At 53.2% G+C, this 17667-nt stretch overlaps 1 protein-coding gene across 1 annotated transcript in view; it reads left to right on the top strand.

Moving 5' to 3' along the window:
- Nucleotides 1-10829: 10829 nt before the first annotated feature.
- Nucleotides 10830-17667, top strand: part of LOC137457421 (zinc finger protein 850-like) — a 77046-nt gene continuing 70208 nt past the window's right edge. Inside the window, exon 1 of the mRNA XM_068169316.1 lies at nucleotides 10830-11097. Coding sequence (XP_068025417.1) covers nucleotides 10830-11097 — 268 coding nt within the window. The remainder of the gene's footprint in view (nucleotides 11098-17667) is intronic.

Here is a 17667-nt window from a genome sequence, read left to right as displayed (position 1 = left end):
CCCTCAGCCCAGCTGCTGCCCTTCAGCACAGCAGCCGCCTGGCAGCTGCCAGCTACCACACTGCCCACAGACACACACAGCAGGTGCAGCTCCAGCACCATCCACACACACATGCAGCATAAAGAGCCTCAGCTGGAAGGGTTTTTTGTTGCCTTCTCTCCCTGCCCCTTTCTCTCTGCAGTTTTCCTGGAGCTGCCACCCCACATCCCCAAAGTGAAGATGAGGTTGGATGGGAGGGCACAGTGCCCAGGGGCTGCTGCTCATCTCCCAGCTGCCACATGCAGAGCTGCAGCACAATTCACTCCTTTGGTCCCCTGCAGTGCTCCCAGGTTCTGGCACTTCCTGCACACACAGCTTCCAGCTGGGCACTGGATCCCTTCCCCTTTGGTGGGGGACAAGGCCTAACACCTGCCTGACCATCCCCAGGCCATTCCCTCATTCCCAGCCCATCCCTGTCCCTGGAGTCTTTGCTGTCCTGTGGCCCTGGGAGGGGAAAATAAATGTGGTAACTGAGGAAGCCTCGAAGGGACCTGGGCTGGAAGCAGGAGCACAAGAATGGAAGGGCCCCGAGGCTAAAGGCTGGGATCAGCTGGAGGGCTCAAGCCAAGGGAGAGGCTTACAGAGGAGGGGTGGGGAGGGACCCTGCAGCCCCCTCACGCAGCAACTGATGAAGGGGGGCACAGAGAGGGAGTGAGAGCTCAGGTGACTCCTGCCCTGGGGTGTGGGGTGAGGTATAAGGAGTGGTCTGAAAAGCATCATCTGCCTCATCACTGACATCAGGAACCAGGACACAGCCAGGGAATAGCCTGAGCACAGCCAAAGCATAACCTGGGCACTGCCAAAGCATAACCTGGGCACTGCCTGGGCACAGCCTGGGTACAGTCAGGGCATAGCCTGGGCTCCCCCCTGAGCCTGGCTCACAGCCCAGGCACTGCCCTTTAGCACAGCAGCTGCCAGCAAAAAGGCTCCAACCCCCCAGAGCCCCCCCCAGAGAAGCCTCTGCTGCACCCCAGCCCCCACGCTGCCCACGACCCCTGCTGGCCACAGCAGCCCCCACAAGGCAGCAGCGAGCAGGGAAGGTAAGGGAGAGCGGGAGGAATGGGTGCCTGCAGCTGCCCCGAGCAGGGGGATTCAGCAGCACAAGGAACCCCACCGAGCCCCCCACCCCAACCCCACCCGCGGCCCCGCAACCGCACAGACCCCTCCCAGAACAGCACAGACGATGCCCAGCGACCCTGCACACCTCTGCCCTAGCCCACGACCACCCCCACACACACCACAGACCCCTACAGCTGCACAGAGGTCCACACAATCACAACGTCCCCCTCCCCCTGATGAACAGAAAAGTCTCATTAACAGAATAACAGAGTTGATAAGAATTTTCTGCTTGTTAGCTGAAATGCTGGAATGCAGGGAGGGGGAGAGGGGTTGGCAGACAGCCTTTGGATAGATAAGGAATAGCAGGATTTTTCAGTGATTTACATCTGTTAGTCTTGGACAAGATGATCTTTTGTATAAGATAAAGGACACCTGCATGATATGTGTACTTCTGCTCTTTTAGATAGATAAGCTTTGTATAGATAGGAAGCATCTGGATAGATAAGCTTTGTATAGATAGGAAGCATCTGGACCCCTGTCATTATAGACAGATAACTTTTTGTATAAAAGCTTGCCCAAAACTCTCTGAAGACACACAGGTCTTTTGAAATGATTCTACCTGTGTCAGGGGCCAGAACAGAAGCATAATACAAGAAACTTACTGAGTCTCTTGTGTGTCATTCTCTAAGTCAATTTGGCGACCGCGGCAGGACGACTCTGTTTGGCTGCAGGACCTGCTGAGGAGCCGGACCTCTCAGGGCCCGCCGAGAAATTCTCGAGGAGAGCTCCACTGCTCATCAGATCGCTGCAGGGACAGACAAGACTGCCAGCACAGAGAAGGTATGCTTCTATGAAAGGGGTAGCTCCGTAAGTCGCGAGGGGACGCCCTGCGCGGGAGAGAGGCATTTATTGCACCCCTAGGTAAAAGAGCTCTTGGGTTGGGACCAGGGGGGTCCCAAAGGTAACTATAAGCATTGTTTATGTATCATGAACATTGTCTGTAGTGTGGGACCAGGGGGGTCCCAAAGGGAATTATAAGTATCGTTTAAGTGTGTGAGGGGCCAAGAGGGTCCCTAAAGAACATAAAGTACTAGAGGTTTTGAATGTGTGGCTGAGTGTGTGTGGCCAATAACTGTGTGCTAAGGACCGGTCATTATTGTTGTAGTTGTATTTGCATTTGTTTTGTGTTCTGTGTGCTGTAAAAAGAAAGTACTGTGTTGTATTGTGTAAAATGGGAGGGAGACAAAGTAGTGAGATCCCAAGACACAGCCCACTTGGTTGTATACTTGCCCACTGGGGGGAAATTGGAGGCCCCCCAGGAGGGTCAACAAATCAAAAGACTCTAATTAAATTTTGTACCCGGTGGTGGCCATTATATAAATTAGATGGTGGAGAGAAATGGCCTGTAAATGGGAGTCTGGAGTATGATACTTTACTGCAATTGATGTTGTTTTTAAGAAGAGAAAAGAAATGGGATGAGACAATATATGCTGATATGTTTTTCTATCTCCGAGAGCATCCGGAGTTTCAAAGGGACTGTGGTGTTAGAGCTCCCTCAGATCCAATGGTTTTGGCCCTTGAAAAAGAAAACAAGGCCAAGAATAAGAGGCAGACACAGTTGAAAAGGTGTTGCTCTGCGTGTAGTATAGGGCAGAGGTGTCTTAAACTTGAGGAAATAAAAGACCTGCCTGAATTTTATCAATCTCCAGGAAAATTGCAAGAGGTAGTGACAGAGAGTTCGGAAAATAATGTCGGAGGTTTTGGGAGTGGCAGCAATTCAGATAGTGATACTGGAGTCAGTTCCCAGAGCTATGCTCAGGGAAGCCCAGTGGCAAGAAGGACCCGAGGACAGCAAGCAAATGCCCCGGCTTCCCAGGTACTCATTCAAGCCCCCCTGCGACAAGCAGTAGGGCCTGAGGGGGACCCAGTCTGGATTAAGGTGCCTTTTACAAGTCATGATTTGGATAGTTGGAGAGAAAAGGCTAAAAATTATCGTAATGATCCCACAGGGACAGCTACACATTTGCGATTCATGGTTAGGCAGCACAATCCAGACTGGGACGATATCCAGTTATTATTAGAACAAATGACTGAAACAGAGAAACAATTAATTGAAAAACATGGATTGGAGCTTGCAACAGAAAGAATTCAAACCCGGGGAGGGGGGGGCAAACATTGGAGATGTATTTCCACTCCAAAATCCGGAATGGAATACAAACAATGCTCTGCAAAGGACTAGATTGGAGGAATACCGGGAGTTTGTAGCCAGGGGAATAGAAAAAGCCATTCCGAAAGCAATTAACTGGTCTGTGTTATATTCAGTCAGACAAGGACCTGGTGAATCACCCTCAGAATTCTTGGATAAGCTGAGGGAAGTAATGAGGAAAAACACCTCTCTTGACCCCGGATCAGAAGTAGGGATACAACAACTGGTATCCCTATGTATTGGCCAATCTGCTAGTGATATCAGAAAGAAGCTGCAAAAGTTGTCACCCCCGCAGGGAAGGGATTCAGAGGCACTTTTGGATGTAGCATGGAGAGTATTTTCTAACAGGGAAGAAGAAAGTAGGAGAAAAGAGAAGAGAATGTTGGTAGCAGCGTTGCAGGAAAGTAAGAAGACTAAAGGGACTAATAGAGTGTGGTTGGAAAAGGATCAGTGTGCGATTTGCAGAAAGAAGGGACACTGGAAAAGAGAATGTCCAGAGAGGAAAAAGAAAAACAGAATACAGGCACAACTAGAAGAGGATGATTAGGGAGGACCGGAGGAGACTATAAATACCCTAGCAGATCCTCTGGTTATAATGAAGCTAGGGGAACAAGAAAATAAACTGGAATTCCTAGTTGACACAGGAGCAACCTTTTCAGTCTTAAATCAAGCACTGCTGCCTCTGGATGAGAGCTATGTTTCTGTGGTAGGGGCTACAGGTCAAACTGAGAAGGCATATTTTTTTAAACCACTTAAATATAAATATGGTAAAACTTGGGGCTTACATAAATTTTTATATATGCCAAATGCCCCAAAGTCATTGCTGGGGAGGGATTTATTGGAAGCATTGGGAGCTGAAATTAAATTTAATAAGGGGAAGGTAGAATTCAGAGTAAGGGAGGAACAGTTGGTTGAGGTTTTAAGTCTTGCATTAATGAGCCCTCAACAAGAGAAAAACAGAATAAGAGAAAGCATAAAAGATCAAGTATATCCTGGGGTTTGGGACACTGAGCAGCCTGGAAGGGCCAAAAATGCCCTACCTGTGATAATAGATCTTAAGCCTGGAGCTCAACCTGTTAGATTAAAACAATATCCTTTAAGGAAAGAAGATAGGGAAGGAGTTTTGCCTATTGTAGAAAAATTCTTAAAGTATGGGCTGCTAACAGAGTGTGAATCAGCTTACAATACTCCAATTTTACCTGTAAGGAAACCAGCTGGAGGGTATCGGTTAGTGCAGGACCTAAGGGCTATAAATAAAATAACAAAGGATATCCATCCTGTGGTGGCAAACCCATGTACCCTCTTGACTCAATTGAGAACAGAATTAGAATAGTTTACCGTCTTGGATCTAAAGGATGCCTTTTTCTGTTTACCCCTGGCCCCTGAGAGCCAGCCACTGTTTGCCTTTGAATGGGAGAACCCAGAAACTAACCGAAAGTGTCAATTAACTTGGACAGTCTTGCCCCAAGGACTTAAGAACAGCCCTACTGTCTTTGGAAATCAGCTCGCAAAAGAATTAGAGAAGTGGAACAGGCCAGAAGGCAACGGAGCTCTGCTACAGTATGTAGATGACATCCTGCTGGCCACCCAGACCAGAGCGGAATGTGAAAGCTGGACTGTGAGTGTGCTGAAGTTCCTGGGACTTCATGGGTGCCGAGTTTCCCCGCAGAAGGCCCAAATAGTACAGCAGCAAGTAACCTACTTGGGATATGAATTAACAGCAGGACAACGAGTGCTGGGCCCTGAAAGAAAGGAGGCCATCTGTTCTATTCCACTTCCAAACACAGTAAAGGCACTCCGAACCTTTTTGGGAATGACAGGGTGGTGCCCGTTGTGGATTTATAATTATGGCCTGCTTGTGAAACCCCTCTATGAATTATTGAAAGAGACTGATAAGGACTTGCAATGGAATGGAGAAGCTGAACAAGCTTCCCGTACCTTAAAGAAGGAATTGATGAGGGCACCAGCACTAGGCCTACCTGATGTCACTAAACCTTTTTGATTGTATTCCCATGAAAGCCAAGGGATAGCACTCGGAGTCCTAGCACAAACCTTAGGACCCTACCGAAGGGCGGTGGCATACCTCTCTAAACAACTGGATGAGGTAAGCAAGGGATGGCCAGGATGCCTGAGGGCTGTGGCAGCAGTTGCAATTAACATTCAAGAGTCTCTAAAGTTCACAATAGGGCAGAAGATCACAGTCCTAGTATCACACACCATCTCTGCTGTTCTAGAAGCCAAGGGAGGACACTGGCTGTCTCCACAACGATTTCTTAAATACCAAGCCATCCTAGTAGAGCAGGATGATGTAGAAATTAAAGTTGCTAACTTTGTCAATCCAGCCTCTTTCCTCCAGGGTGGTGATGGAGAACGAGTTATTCATGATTGTTTGGAAACAATTGAGGCCACTTATTCCAGCAGACCTGACCTGAAGGAAGAACCCCTAGAAAAGGCAGACCATAACTGGTACACCGATGGAAGCAGTTTTGTGATCCAGGGAGAAAGAAAAGCTGGGTACGCTGTAACTACAGGAGAAGAGGTAATCGAGGCAGAAGCCCTACCAAGTAACACCTCCGCTCCAAAGGCAGAGATAATAGCACTGACCAGAGCTCTTGAGCTTTCCCGAGGGAAAAGTGCAAACATATGGACTGACTCCAAGTATGCCTTTGGGGTGGTACATGCCCATGGAGCCATTTGGAAAGAAAGAGGACTGTTGCCATCTCAAGGAAAAGGTATTAAACATGCAGAAGAAATACTGAGGCTGCTAGAAGCAGTGCAGAAGCCAAGCAAAGTCACCATAATGCACTGCAAAGCACACCAAAAAGGGAATACTGGTCAAGAAAGAGGCAACAGACTGGCAGATGAAACAGCTAAAAGGGTGGCCAGGGAGGGGAGAAAGGTGTCAGAGTTTGTTTTGATCCCAGATGGTAAACTGTCATTTGAGCAAAAAGAGCCAGAACCTGTGTATAGCACAGAGGATCAGACATTAATTAAAGACCTTTTGGGGAATAGGACAGGAAAGGGCTGGGCCAGGACACCGGATGGGAGATTAATCATTCCCACGAACCTTCTCTGGGCTTTTGTTCAGATGGAACAGGCAAAGACTCACTGGGGAGCAGAAGCCCTGTATCGAAAATTGGTTCAGGAGTGTATAGCACGGAAGTTATGCACCACGGTCGAACAGGTAACCCGGCAATGTGAGGTGTGTCTTAAGGCTAACCCCAAAGTAAGAAGAGGAGTTAGACTGGGACAAATTAGCAGAGGAAATTATCCAGGACAACAATGGCAAATTGATTTTACTGAGCTCCCAAGAAAGGGGGGATCCAGGTACCTGTTGGTACTCACTGACACCTTCTCTGGTTGGCCAGAAGCATTTCCCTGTCGCACAAACAAAGCACGGGAGGTTACTAAGGCAGTGTTACAAGAGAGAATACCTCGTTTTGGGGTACCTGCTGCTATTTCCTCAGACAGGGGACCTCATTTTGTGGCCAAGGTGGTACAACAGGTGAGCAAAATTTTAGGGATTGATTGGCAACTCCACACCCCCTACAATCCACATTCGAGTGGGCAAGTGGAGAAAATGAACCATTTAATCAAAAACCAGATAGTAAAAATTGGACAGGAAGCAAACCTTCCTTGGCCACAAGCATTACCAATTGCCCTGTTGCGAATTCGAACTAAGCAAAGAATAAAGGAAGGGTTGAGCCCATTTGAAATCCTGTTTGGAAGACCTTATGTAGTAGGAACTATGGACCCTTCTGAACCAGGGCAATTTAGAGAGGAAATGTTGAACAAGTATGTTCAGCAAATTTATAAGAACCTGAGCATCGTTAACAAACAGGTGATTGGAACCAATGTGAGAGGGTTAGACAGACCAGTCCATGATGTGGAACCTGGAGATTATGTCTATGTGAGATCTCTTTCAGAAAACCCTCTGGAGCCCAAGTGGACCAGACCATATCAGGTGTTATTGACATCCTTCACAGCCATCAAAATCAAGGAACAAGCTGCTTGGATTCACCACACCAGAGTCAAGAAGACTTCAGCAAAAGAATGGAAACTTGAATCCCAGGGACCCCTGAAGCTCAAGCTGTATCGATAATTGTGATTTGTTTGTTGGTTGATACTATTGAGGGATGGGAAGGAAATAGGTACTGAAATGTTAGTCAAGAATTGGCTTTGCAAACTAATCTCCCTAACTGTTGGATAATACTACTGTTAGTTTTGATTAAGATAATGATGTGTACTGGAAAGAGTGGTGTAGAATCCTACCAGAACTATAAAAATTATAAACTCAGGCATGAGCTGGAAACAGGACATTCTTTTAAGAAAATACAGTATAGGAATATACTGTTGGCTGTAAGAAAGGGGGGAATTGATGAACAGAAAAGTCTCATTAACAGAATAACAGAGTTGATAAGAATTTTCTGCTTGTTAGCTGAAATGCTGGAATGCAGGGAGGGGGAGAGGGGTTGGCAGACAGCCTTTGGATAGATAAGGAATAGCAGGATTTTTCAGTGATTTACTTCTGTTAGTCTTGGACAAGATGATCTTTTGTATAAGATAAAGGACACCTACATGATATGTGTACTTCTGCTCTTTTAGATAGATAAGCTTTGTATAGATAGGAAGCATCTGGATAGATAAGCTTTGTATAGATAGGAAGCATCTGGACCCCTGTCATTATAGACAGATAACTTTTTGTATAAAAGCTTGCCCAAAACTCTCTGAAGACACACAGGTCTTTTGAAATGATTCTACCTGTGTCAGGCGCCAGAATAGAAGCATAATACAAGAAACTTACTGAGTCTCTTGTGTGTCATTCTCTAAGTCACCCCAACCGCATGGACCCCAAGCGCCAAGCTTGCAGAGCTCCCCCGGACCCCACAAACCCAGCCCCACCCCGTACCTCACGGATCTCCCCCGGATCCCACGGACCCCCAACCAATTCCCCCTAGATCCCCGCAGAGGCTCCCCCGCCGCAGCCCCACCGACCCCTGCCCCACAAACCCTGCTCAAACTCAAGCGACCCGCCCGACTCCTCGCAGCCCACCAGTGAGCATTCCCTGATCCCCACCCCACGACCCCCAACTCAGCCCCAGAGGCTCCCTCACCCCACCTGGACCCCGGGACAAGGGGGAAGCAGAGCAGCAGAAAGAGGAGCAGGAGGAAGAGCTCAGCGCACAGGGAGCCGCCGGCCCCGGCAGGCTGCTGGCGAGCAGAGAGCGCTGCGAGGGAGACCCCGGCCCGGCCCCTCCGGCGGCTGCGGCCACGTGGGACGGGGAGCGGAATCAGGGAGCAGTCTGGAACGGAAGCCCCGCCCACGGCCGGGCAGCCGCAGCCAATGAGAGGCGGCGGGAGGTGGCAGCTCCTCCCCCTGGGCGCTGCCGAGGCACAGCCAGGAGCTGCCACTGCCGGCCGTGGGAGTGTGCTGGGGCAATGCAAAGGGCTCCGTGGGGATATTGATGGCTGTGGATCAGCTTCACCTCTCTCTGAGCTGTACAACTGCCCCCAGAACCAAGAGAGCCAACAGCAGTGCCCAAGGGAGCGGCAGCGGTGCCGGAGTGCTGCGGGCGGCGGCAGCGGAGCGGGGAAGGGTCTGGGCGGGCCCCGGGGCATGCTGAGAGCCGGGGAGCGTTGAGCTGCTGGGCCCCGGCGCTGCGCGGGGCGTGCGGAGCTCAGCCTTGAGGTTTTCCTTCCTGCCTTTGTCTTTGAGTCCCCAGGTTCCCACTGCCTGCTGCGGAACATCTTGGGGCTGCCTCCGGCCCTCGCAGCAGCCTCTCTCGGGTTGCACTCAGATTGGTTTGGTCTCAGGTTGGCTTTGAGCTTTTTCCCTTAGGCTGTGAGCTGAACGCAGCTCAGGAAGAAAGTTCTGACTGCAGGCTGGAGAGAGAGGACTTGGGGCCGCAGGAGGAAGTTTGAGGAGGGGTTTGGAGGACCCCAAAGCGCTTGTGCAGGGCAGAGACACAAATAGGTCCCTGAGCCATAGCCGCCGCCCCCAGCGCTCCCCGGCCCCGCAGCCCCTCCCGCCCCGCCGCAGCTCAGCAGCCGGCAGCTGCCGCTCGCCCTCCAGCACCTCGCATCCAAAGGGAGTCTCTGGTTTCAGTTCTGATGCGCCAGAGGGTGAGAAGTCTGGGTTGGGTTGTTGGGTATTTGGCAGCAGCAGCAAGGTAATTTCCTGTGCCTTTTGTCCAGGGTCTGGATCTAGCAATTGCTGTGACCCCACCTCTGCAGAGCTATTTCCTGGCTGCGTTTGCAGTGTCCCCGGGGTTGGGCTTGTTACCAGTGCTGATTGAGTCTGTTGCTGCCTAACAATCATTTTGATGTCTTGCTGGAGCTGGCCTCTTGCAGCAACATTGACTTCCCATCTCCACTTACTGTCTTTCCCTTGGGGCTGTTAGTTCTTGTTACCTGTGCCAGTGGATTTGGTTTTGTTCCTGTATGAAGTTTGGTTTCAGGCTAACAGCTCTGCCCCTGTGTGCTGGATTTTCATGTAGCATGTGTTGTGTTGGCAGCAATTTGGTTTTCCACTGCTCCCCTGTTTCAGTGTCTCAGTCTCTGCTAATAGGTAACTCCAGCCATTGGTCCATGAACCTGATTCAAATAGCAGCTCAGGTCTTCTGTTCCTTCGCTCTTGACAGCAGTGATCCACAGCACTTCAGTTGGGGGCCAGATGTTGTGGGACAGGGAGGTGATGTTGTTTGAAACCCCAATGCATTTCAGTTACATTTTCATGACTGTGGAGCACCAGCTGTCAAGTCCTCCCCAACTTCTCTAGGTTTCTTCTTGTGCAGCATCAAATGTGCCTTTTGTAGTCTTTGGGAGGCAGCAGCTAAGGTTTCTCTCTCCATCCAGCTGCACCTCTTGATTATGGAAGATTTGCTCCCTGTCCTGTGTTCTTCTTCTCTAAAGCTGCTTTTTATCATTCCAGCAGTCTCTCTCAGTGGCTTAGCTCTTTGTTTTGGTCTGTAAACCATTTTAGACTGTCCTGGTTTACTGATTGGGTATCCCCAGCAGCTGCATGAGGGTGACCTAAACGACCTCCTGATGTGTGTGCCATCACCCCATGTTCCTTCTGTCCACATTACAGAGACCTGAGCCCAAACCTAACAGGCAGTTGTCCCCCAAGAAGTTGACTCTTCCCTTGAAAGTGCCACTGGTCTGTTTGGAGCCAGAAAGGATCTTCTGTGTGGTTCTGAGCCTGAACTCAAACCTCTCTCCCTTAATCCTGCAGCTACAAGTGGTCCAAGAGAGCAGAGGTCTTAGCTGCTTTGCTTTGTAACCAACCTGTGCGTCCATCAGGCCACTGCTGAATGGCTTCATTGATGCCACAGCTTTGACTGTGACTACCAAGGTGTCTTTGCTAGGAGCCGTGTTAGTGTCTGGCAAGGTTTCAAGGGCAGTGTCCTCCACTGCACTAGGAGCAGCACTGTCTGTCCTGTAGCTCTTAGAGCTTCAGTTCAGCCTAGGGCAACCATTGTCAGTTTGCAAAAGGCATACACAAAGAATGAAAAACTACACCCCCATGGCCAACGCCACTGACATGGCTTGGGCTGTTGCGGCGGCTCTGATTGGCTGTGGCTGCCCGGCCGTGGGCGGGACTTCCGTTCCAGACTGCGACCTGCCTCCGCTCCCCGTCCCACGTGGCCGCAGCAGCCGGAGGGGCCGGGCCGGGGTCTCCCTCGCAGCGCTCTCTGCTCGCCAGCAGCCTGCCGGGGCCGGTGGCTCCCTGTGCGCTGAGCTCTTCCTCCTTCTCCTTCGCTGCTTCGCTCTTGTCCCGGCATCCAGGTGTGGTGAGGGAGTCTCTGGGGCTGAGTTGGGGGTCGTGGGGTGGGGATCAGGGAATGCTCTCTGTGGGGCTGCGAGGGGTCGGGAGGGTCGCTTGGGTTGGGGAGGGGTATGTAGGGCAGGGGTCGGTGGGGGTGGGGCGGGGGGAAGCCTCTGCGGGGATTTAGGGGGAACCGATGGGGTTTGGTTGGGGGCTTCTGGGCATATGTGGTTGGAGGTCCGTGGGATCCGGGGGAGATCCGTGGGGTACGGGGTGGGTCTGTGAGGTGCGGGGGAGCTCTGCAAGCTTGGCGCTTGGGGTCTGTGCGGTTGGGGGGCGGTTCGCTGTGATTGTGGGGACCTCTGTGCGGCTGTGGGGGTCCGCGGTATTCGGGGTGGGAGGGGGAGGGGGGCTGTGGGGTAGGCAGAGGTGTGCAGGGTCGGTGAGCGTCATCTGTGCTGTTCTGGGAGGGGTCTGTGCGGTTGGGGTGCCGTGGGTGGGGTTGGAAGGTTTGTCGGTGTGTTTGGGGGGGTTTCTTTGGTCTGCTGGGGGGTCCTGGGATGATCCGGGTGGACCTAGAGGGGTTCGGGAGGTGGTGCTGGTGAACTCAGGTGGTCCTGGGGTGGTCCACGTAGACGTAGAGGGGCTCTGGACGGGGGACTGGTGGCGCCGCGTGGTGGGGCAGGGTTGCTCTGTGGGGCAGCTGGGGAGGGTCGGTTGGGTTGGGGAAGGATTTGTGGCGCAGGGGTCCGTGGGGCTGGTGGAGGGCAAGCTTCTGCAGGTATCTAGGGGGGATCGGTGGGCTGTGTCCCAGTGTCCCTGTGCTGGGGGCTGGGCTGGCAGCAGAGCTGAGGTGGCAGCGGCGCTGTGGGGGCTGCTGTGTGCAGGAGAGGTGGTGGTGAGCGTGGGGTGTGGCTTGCAGCAGAGGCTGCTGTGGGGGTGTGTGGGGGAGCCCTGGGGGTTTGGAGGCTTTGTGGTGGCAGGTGCCGGGCGGCTGCTGTGCTGAAGGGCAGCGGCTGGGCTGAGGGCCAGGCGCGGGGGGGAGCTGTGGGCAGGCTGTGTGCTGGGTGCCGTGGGGGTGTCAGGCGTGGGTGCTGTGCTGAGCCTGAGCTTGGGAGCGCCTGGGGCTGGTGTCAGCTGTGGGGCGGTTTGGCTGTGCTGGGGGTGGTGGCATCCAAGGCCTCTGTGCTCTGCAATCTCCTGAGGCACAAAGATTCCCTGGGGGGTTGCAGAGTGATTCTCAGTTTCTCTGCAGGCCTCCTGAGCACAGAAAGGCTCAGGGCAGGAGGAGCTTCTGCTGATGGTTGTTTTGTGCAGCCTTGGGTGTTGGATCAGTGTCTTGGCTGAGTTTGGTCCTTTCTCTTGTGGCCAAGTTGAGGTCCCTTTGGTTTTGGCAGCTGAGCACAGGTTGAGGCTTTTGCTGCAATGGTTTTTGTGCTGGCAGCATTGTGTGCTGCCAGCTGGAGTGCTGTGTGCAGCTGTGGTGCCCCCAAGAGGGGCAGGAGGTTGAGCTGTTGGAGGGGGTGTGCAGGAGGCCCTGGGGGTGGTGGGAGGGCTGTGGCAGCTCCCCTGTGGGGGTTGGCTGTAAGAGTTGTGTCTGAGGCTGGAGAGGAGAAGGCTGTGGGGAGAGGTTGGAGCAGCCTTGTGGTAGCTGCTGGGGGCTGCAGGAGAGCTGGGGAGGGACTTTTGTGAGGGGCTGGGAGTGATGGGCTGAGGGGACTGGATTGAAGGTTGAAGAGGGCAGATTTGGAGTGGAGCTTGGGAGGCAATAGTTTGGAGTGGGGGTGGTGAGAGCCTGGAGCAGGTTGGCCAGGGAGGTGCTGGCTGCCCCCTCCCTGGAGGTGCTGAGGGTGAGGTTGGATGAGGGCTTGAGCAGCGTGGTGTGGTGGAAGGTGTCTGTGGGCATGGCAGGGGGTTGGAGCTGTCTGATCTATGGGGTCCCTTCCAGCCCAAAGCATTCTCTGAATGCTTCAATTTGGACACTTAGCAGAAGTGCAATGAAAGGAATTTGAAATAAGCAAAGTTATGAAACTGGCTCTGAGCCTGGGGGCTGGGTGTGAGCTTGGGAAGTGGTTCTGACCTTAGCTGCTGGCTCTGGGCTTGGGGTGTGGTTCCTGACCTCAGGGCCTGTCTCTGAGGTCAGGGCCTGGTTCCTGAACTTGGGAAGTGGTTCTGATCTTACTTGCTGGCTCTTGAGCTTGGTTCTGGCCTTTGTTGCTGGTTCTGGAGCTTAGGGGCTGGCTCTTGAACTTGGGGTCTGGCTGTGAGCTTGGAATGTTGTTCTGACCTTAGTTGCTGGCTCTGAGCTCAGGGGCTGGTTCTTGAGCTTGGGAAGTGGTTCTGATTTTATTTTCTGGCTCTTGAGCTTGGGGTCTGGGTGTGAGCTTGGAAAGGGGTTTTGAGCTTAGTTGCTGGCTCTGGGCTTGGGGTGTGGTTCTTGACCTCAGGGCCTGTCTCTGAGGTCAGGGGCTGGTTCTTCAGCTTGGGAAGTGATTCTGACCTTAGTTGCTGGCTTGGGAGCTGAGTCTGCACTTTTGATCTAGGTTCTGGACCTTAGTGGCTGTCTCTTGAGCTTGGGGGCTGGCTCTTGAGCTTGGAATGTGGTTCTGTCCTTATTTGCTTATTATTGTGGTTATTATTGTGGTTCTGACCTTATTTGGAGACTTGATGAGGTACTTGGTGCCATGGGTTAGTTGTTTGGGTGGATTGGATTGGTTGATGGGTTGGACATGATGATCTTGAAGGTCTCTTCCAACCTGGTTTGGTTTGGTGGCTTGTGAGCTTGGGGCCTGGGTATGAGCTCTGGAGGGGGCTATCAGCTTGGGAAGTGTTCTGACCTTAATTGCTGGTTCTTGAGCTCAGGGGCTGGCTCTGAGCTGGGGAAGTGGTTCTGATCTTAGCTGCTGCTTCTTGAGCTTGGGGCCTGGATGTAAACTTAGGAGCTGGCTCTGAGCCTGGGGGCTGGCTCTGCATTTCTGATCTGGATTCTTGGGCTTGGAAGCTGACTCTGACCTTAGTTGCTGGTTCTTGAGCTTGGGGGCTGGCTCTGAGCTTGATCCCTGCCTTGAATTTAAAATGTGAGAGTTCAGGCAGTTGGAAGTTGAAGCTGAGCTGCTTTGCACTGCAGTGCTTCAGTGTTTGTGGTGCTCCAAAGGCAGATCTCAAAGAGCTGCTGCAAGAGTTGAGCTGAAGTGGCACAGTGCCCTGCAGAGGCAAAAGCTTTTCCCTGCCAGTCAGCCATTGGAATCCTCTCCCCAGGGCAGTGGTGGATTGCCCTGCAGGGCAGAGTTGGAAGGCTCAGCTTGGCAGGGGGCTGGGCCAGCTCCTTTCCAGTCCAGTGTCAGCTGGCAAGGTTGGAGCAGCTGAGCCTTGGGGTCCCTTGCAGCCTGGCATTGTGTGGCAGCAGAGCTGTGCTGCTGGTTTTGAGGGCACTTGGAAAGCTTCTGGAGCATTTGTGCAGAGTGTGCAAGACATCCCTGAGCCTAGCAACTCCCTCAGCTCTCTTCAGAATGAACTCTGCAGAGCTGGAAGAGCTTTCCAGGAATTTGGCAGAGGTTTGGAGGAGTTAGGAAGGGATTTTGGTTCTCCTCCTCCTTGTCCTCTTCCTTGTCCTCCTCTGCCTCATCTTTTTCCTGCTCTCCCTGGAAGCTGCCCTTAGCCTCCTAGAATCCTGGAGTGGTTTGGGTTGTCAGGGAGCTGCAAAGGTGCTGCAGTCCAAGCCCCTCTGCAGTCAGCAGGGACATCCTGCACTAGCTCAGGTTGCCCAGAGCCCTGTCCAGCCTGACCTTGAACCTCTCCAGGGCTGGGACCTCAAGCCCCTCCCTGGGCAACCTGTTGCAGTGTTCCAGCAGCCTCCTGGTGCAGAACTTGTTCCTCACCTCCAATCTCAATCTGCTCTGCTCTAGTTTGCAAAGCCTGCAGAGACAGGACCAGAGGCAATGGCTTCAAAGAGTCCCTCTGCAGCCTTCTTGTAGCCCCCTTCAAGTACCAGAAGGTCACTCTTAGGTCTCCACAGAGCATTCTCCTCTCCAGGCTGATCACCCCCAGCTCCCTCAGCCTGTCCTGGTAACAGAGCTGCTCCAAGCCCCTGATCATTTTTTTGTCCCTCCTCTGGGCCTTCTCTGTCAGGTCCATGTCCTTCCTGTGTTGATGGTTCCAGAGCTGGCTGCAGTGCTGCAGGTGAAATCTCAGCAGAGCAGAGCCAAGTGCCAGGATGGCCTCTGTCCATCTCTGGCCATGCTGCTTTTGGTGCAGCCCAGGCTGGCCTTGGCCTTGTGGGCTGCAGGCTCCCCCTGTCTGTTCCTGTCCAGCTTCTTGTCCAGCAGCACCCCCCAGTGCTTTTCTGCAGGGCTGCTTCCTATCCCCTCCTCCCCCAGGCTGGTCTGACTGTGAGGATTGTGCCAGGCCAGGGGCAGGACCCTGCCCTTGCTCTTGTTGAAGCTCAGGAGGTTGCCCTGGGCCCCCTCTGCAGCTTGTCCCCTTGAGCTCCTCCAACTTGTTCTGCAGGGTATTGCCTTAGGTTTCAGGAGCCAGAGAAGCTCTCTTTGAGCCTTGTGAAAGGAGCTGATGCCAAGCTGTGGCCAGAGGGTTGGATAGAATTGGTCAGTTTCCATGGCTGTGCTGTTCAGAGCTGCATCCTACAGTGCAAAGCATCAAATCCACAACAATCCATAGTGCGCCTGGGCCACGGGACCCAAGCAACCTCCCTAGGCCAAAGCTTCCTCCAGAGCTCCACCAAAGCAGGCCAGAACCCCAGGCCCCAAATGCCTTCCCCCTCCCCCATGCCTCTCTGCCCCTCCTCCCCCATACGCAAGAGCTGCAGTTACAGATTCTGGTAGGCAGCTCCCAGGTGAGCCAGGCACTGCAGCCCACAGTTGGCAGCATTGCCAAGGCCTCAAAGCTCCTCTGCAGAGAGAGATCCCAGAAGATGTTGCTGGGAGCAGAGGGGAAGGGCAAAGGAGGTTGGAGATCCTGTGCTGTTCCTTTGTAAAGAGTGAGTGCAGGCCTTGTGGGGATGAACTAAACTAGATGGCACTTTGTGGTGTCCCTCTGGTCTCTGCTGTCCCTGCTGGCAGTCTCTGATCTCTGGTGTAAGACATCCCAGTGCCTTACTCCGACAACAAGGATCCTCATCCATGCTCTCATCCAGGGGCTTCTGTTGGGCCCTGATGGATGTGTAGATCGGCCCTGGAGACTTGGTGGGGCCCTGGGGACTCTGAGAGGGCAGCAAGTGAATGGAGATGGAGCAATGGATGGAGAGATGGAGGGTGAAGGCTGCAAGGGGTGGGAGGGTTTAGTTCAGCAGCTGTGTGGCTCTGCCTGGCTCCTACCTCCAATGGCACTGGCAGCAGCTGACCCCAGAAGCTCAAAGTCCCAAACCCTGGCTGGCTGAGGACAGTCCCCTGACCCCTCCTGACATGCAGCACAGCCCAAGCAGGCACTCAGGGCTCCTAGCCACACAGCCCAGCCATTCCCCATGGCAGGAGTCACCTGAGGTCTCACTCCCTCTCTGTCCCCCTTGCTCTCATCAGTTGCTGCATGAGGTGTCTGCAGGGTCCCTCCCCAGCCCTCATCTGTAACCCCCCCTTGGCTTGGTGCTGTTCTTTCAGGCCTCCAGCTGATCCCAGCCTTTAGTCTCAGGCCCCTTCCATCCTTGTGCTGCTGCTTCCGGCCCAGTTCCTTAGATGCTTCCTCAGCCACAGCATTTCCCACTCCACCCTTCCAGCTGCAGTGGCAGTGGAAGTGGGGGACACAGGGCCATGGGAGAGCCAAGGCAGCAGGGACATGGATAGGCTGGGACTGAGAGAGGGGCCTGGGTGTGCTCAGGCAGGAATGAGGCCTTGTCCCCCCAAAAAGGGGAGAGGATGCAGGGCCCAGGTGGCAAATGTGTGTGCAGGAAATGGCAGAATCTGGCAGCATTTGAGGAGGTGAAAGGAGTGAATTGTGCTGCAGCTCTGCCTGTGTCAGCTGGGAGATGAACAACAGCCCATGGGCACTGTGCCCTCCCACGAAACCTCATTTTTCTCTTGGGGATGTGGAGTGGCAGCTCCAGGAGAACTGCAAAGAGCAAGCTGAGAGAAATGGTCAGGGAGTGAAGAAGCCAAACTCTTTCCAGTGAGTCTCTTTGGGCTGCAGGTGTGTGAAGCGTGCTGGAGGTGTGAGGTTTGGGCAGGAGCCAGAGACTCCTCCAGCATCCCAGTGAGGGCTGAAGAGGTTTAGCAAGAAGATGAGCAAGTCACTTCCCCCTTTGATGCACCTCCAGAAAGCATGAAGCTCCCTTTGTGTGTGTCCTGAGGGCTGCTGTGGTCTTCTCTAGGGCAGTGAGCAGCAGAGAGGTGTGTTCAGGGCACAGGTGAGCACACAGTGAGTGTGGTGGTGGTAGGGCTAGGGAGGAGAGCTGTGGCCAGAGCAAGATCTGCTGTCAAATGCAGCTGCAGGCAGCAGAGCCCTGGGCAGGCAGTGGGAGGAAGCTTTAGGCAAGGGCTGGGAGAGGCTGTGTGGAGGCAGCTGTGTTGTGGTGCTGGCCTGCAGCTATGTGCTGGGGACTGTGTGCTGGGCAAGGAGCTGAGTCTGTAGTTGCTGAGGCTTCCCATCT

Source organism: Melanerpes formicivorus, unplaced genomic scaffold (assembly GCF_026170545.1).
Source record: "Melanerpes formicivorus ecotype bairdi unplaced genomic scaffold, bMelFor1.0.p_v2 SCAF_178, whole genome shotgun sequence".
Taxonomy (NCBI): Eukaryota; Metazoa; Chordata; class Aves; order Piciformes; family Picidae; genus Melanerpes; species Melanerpes formicivorus.
Note: the sequence above shows the minus strand (reverse complement) of the source record. Positions and strands in the feature narration are given on the sequence as shown.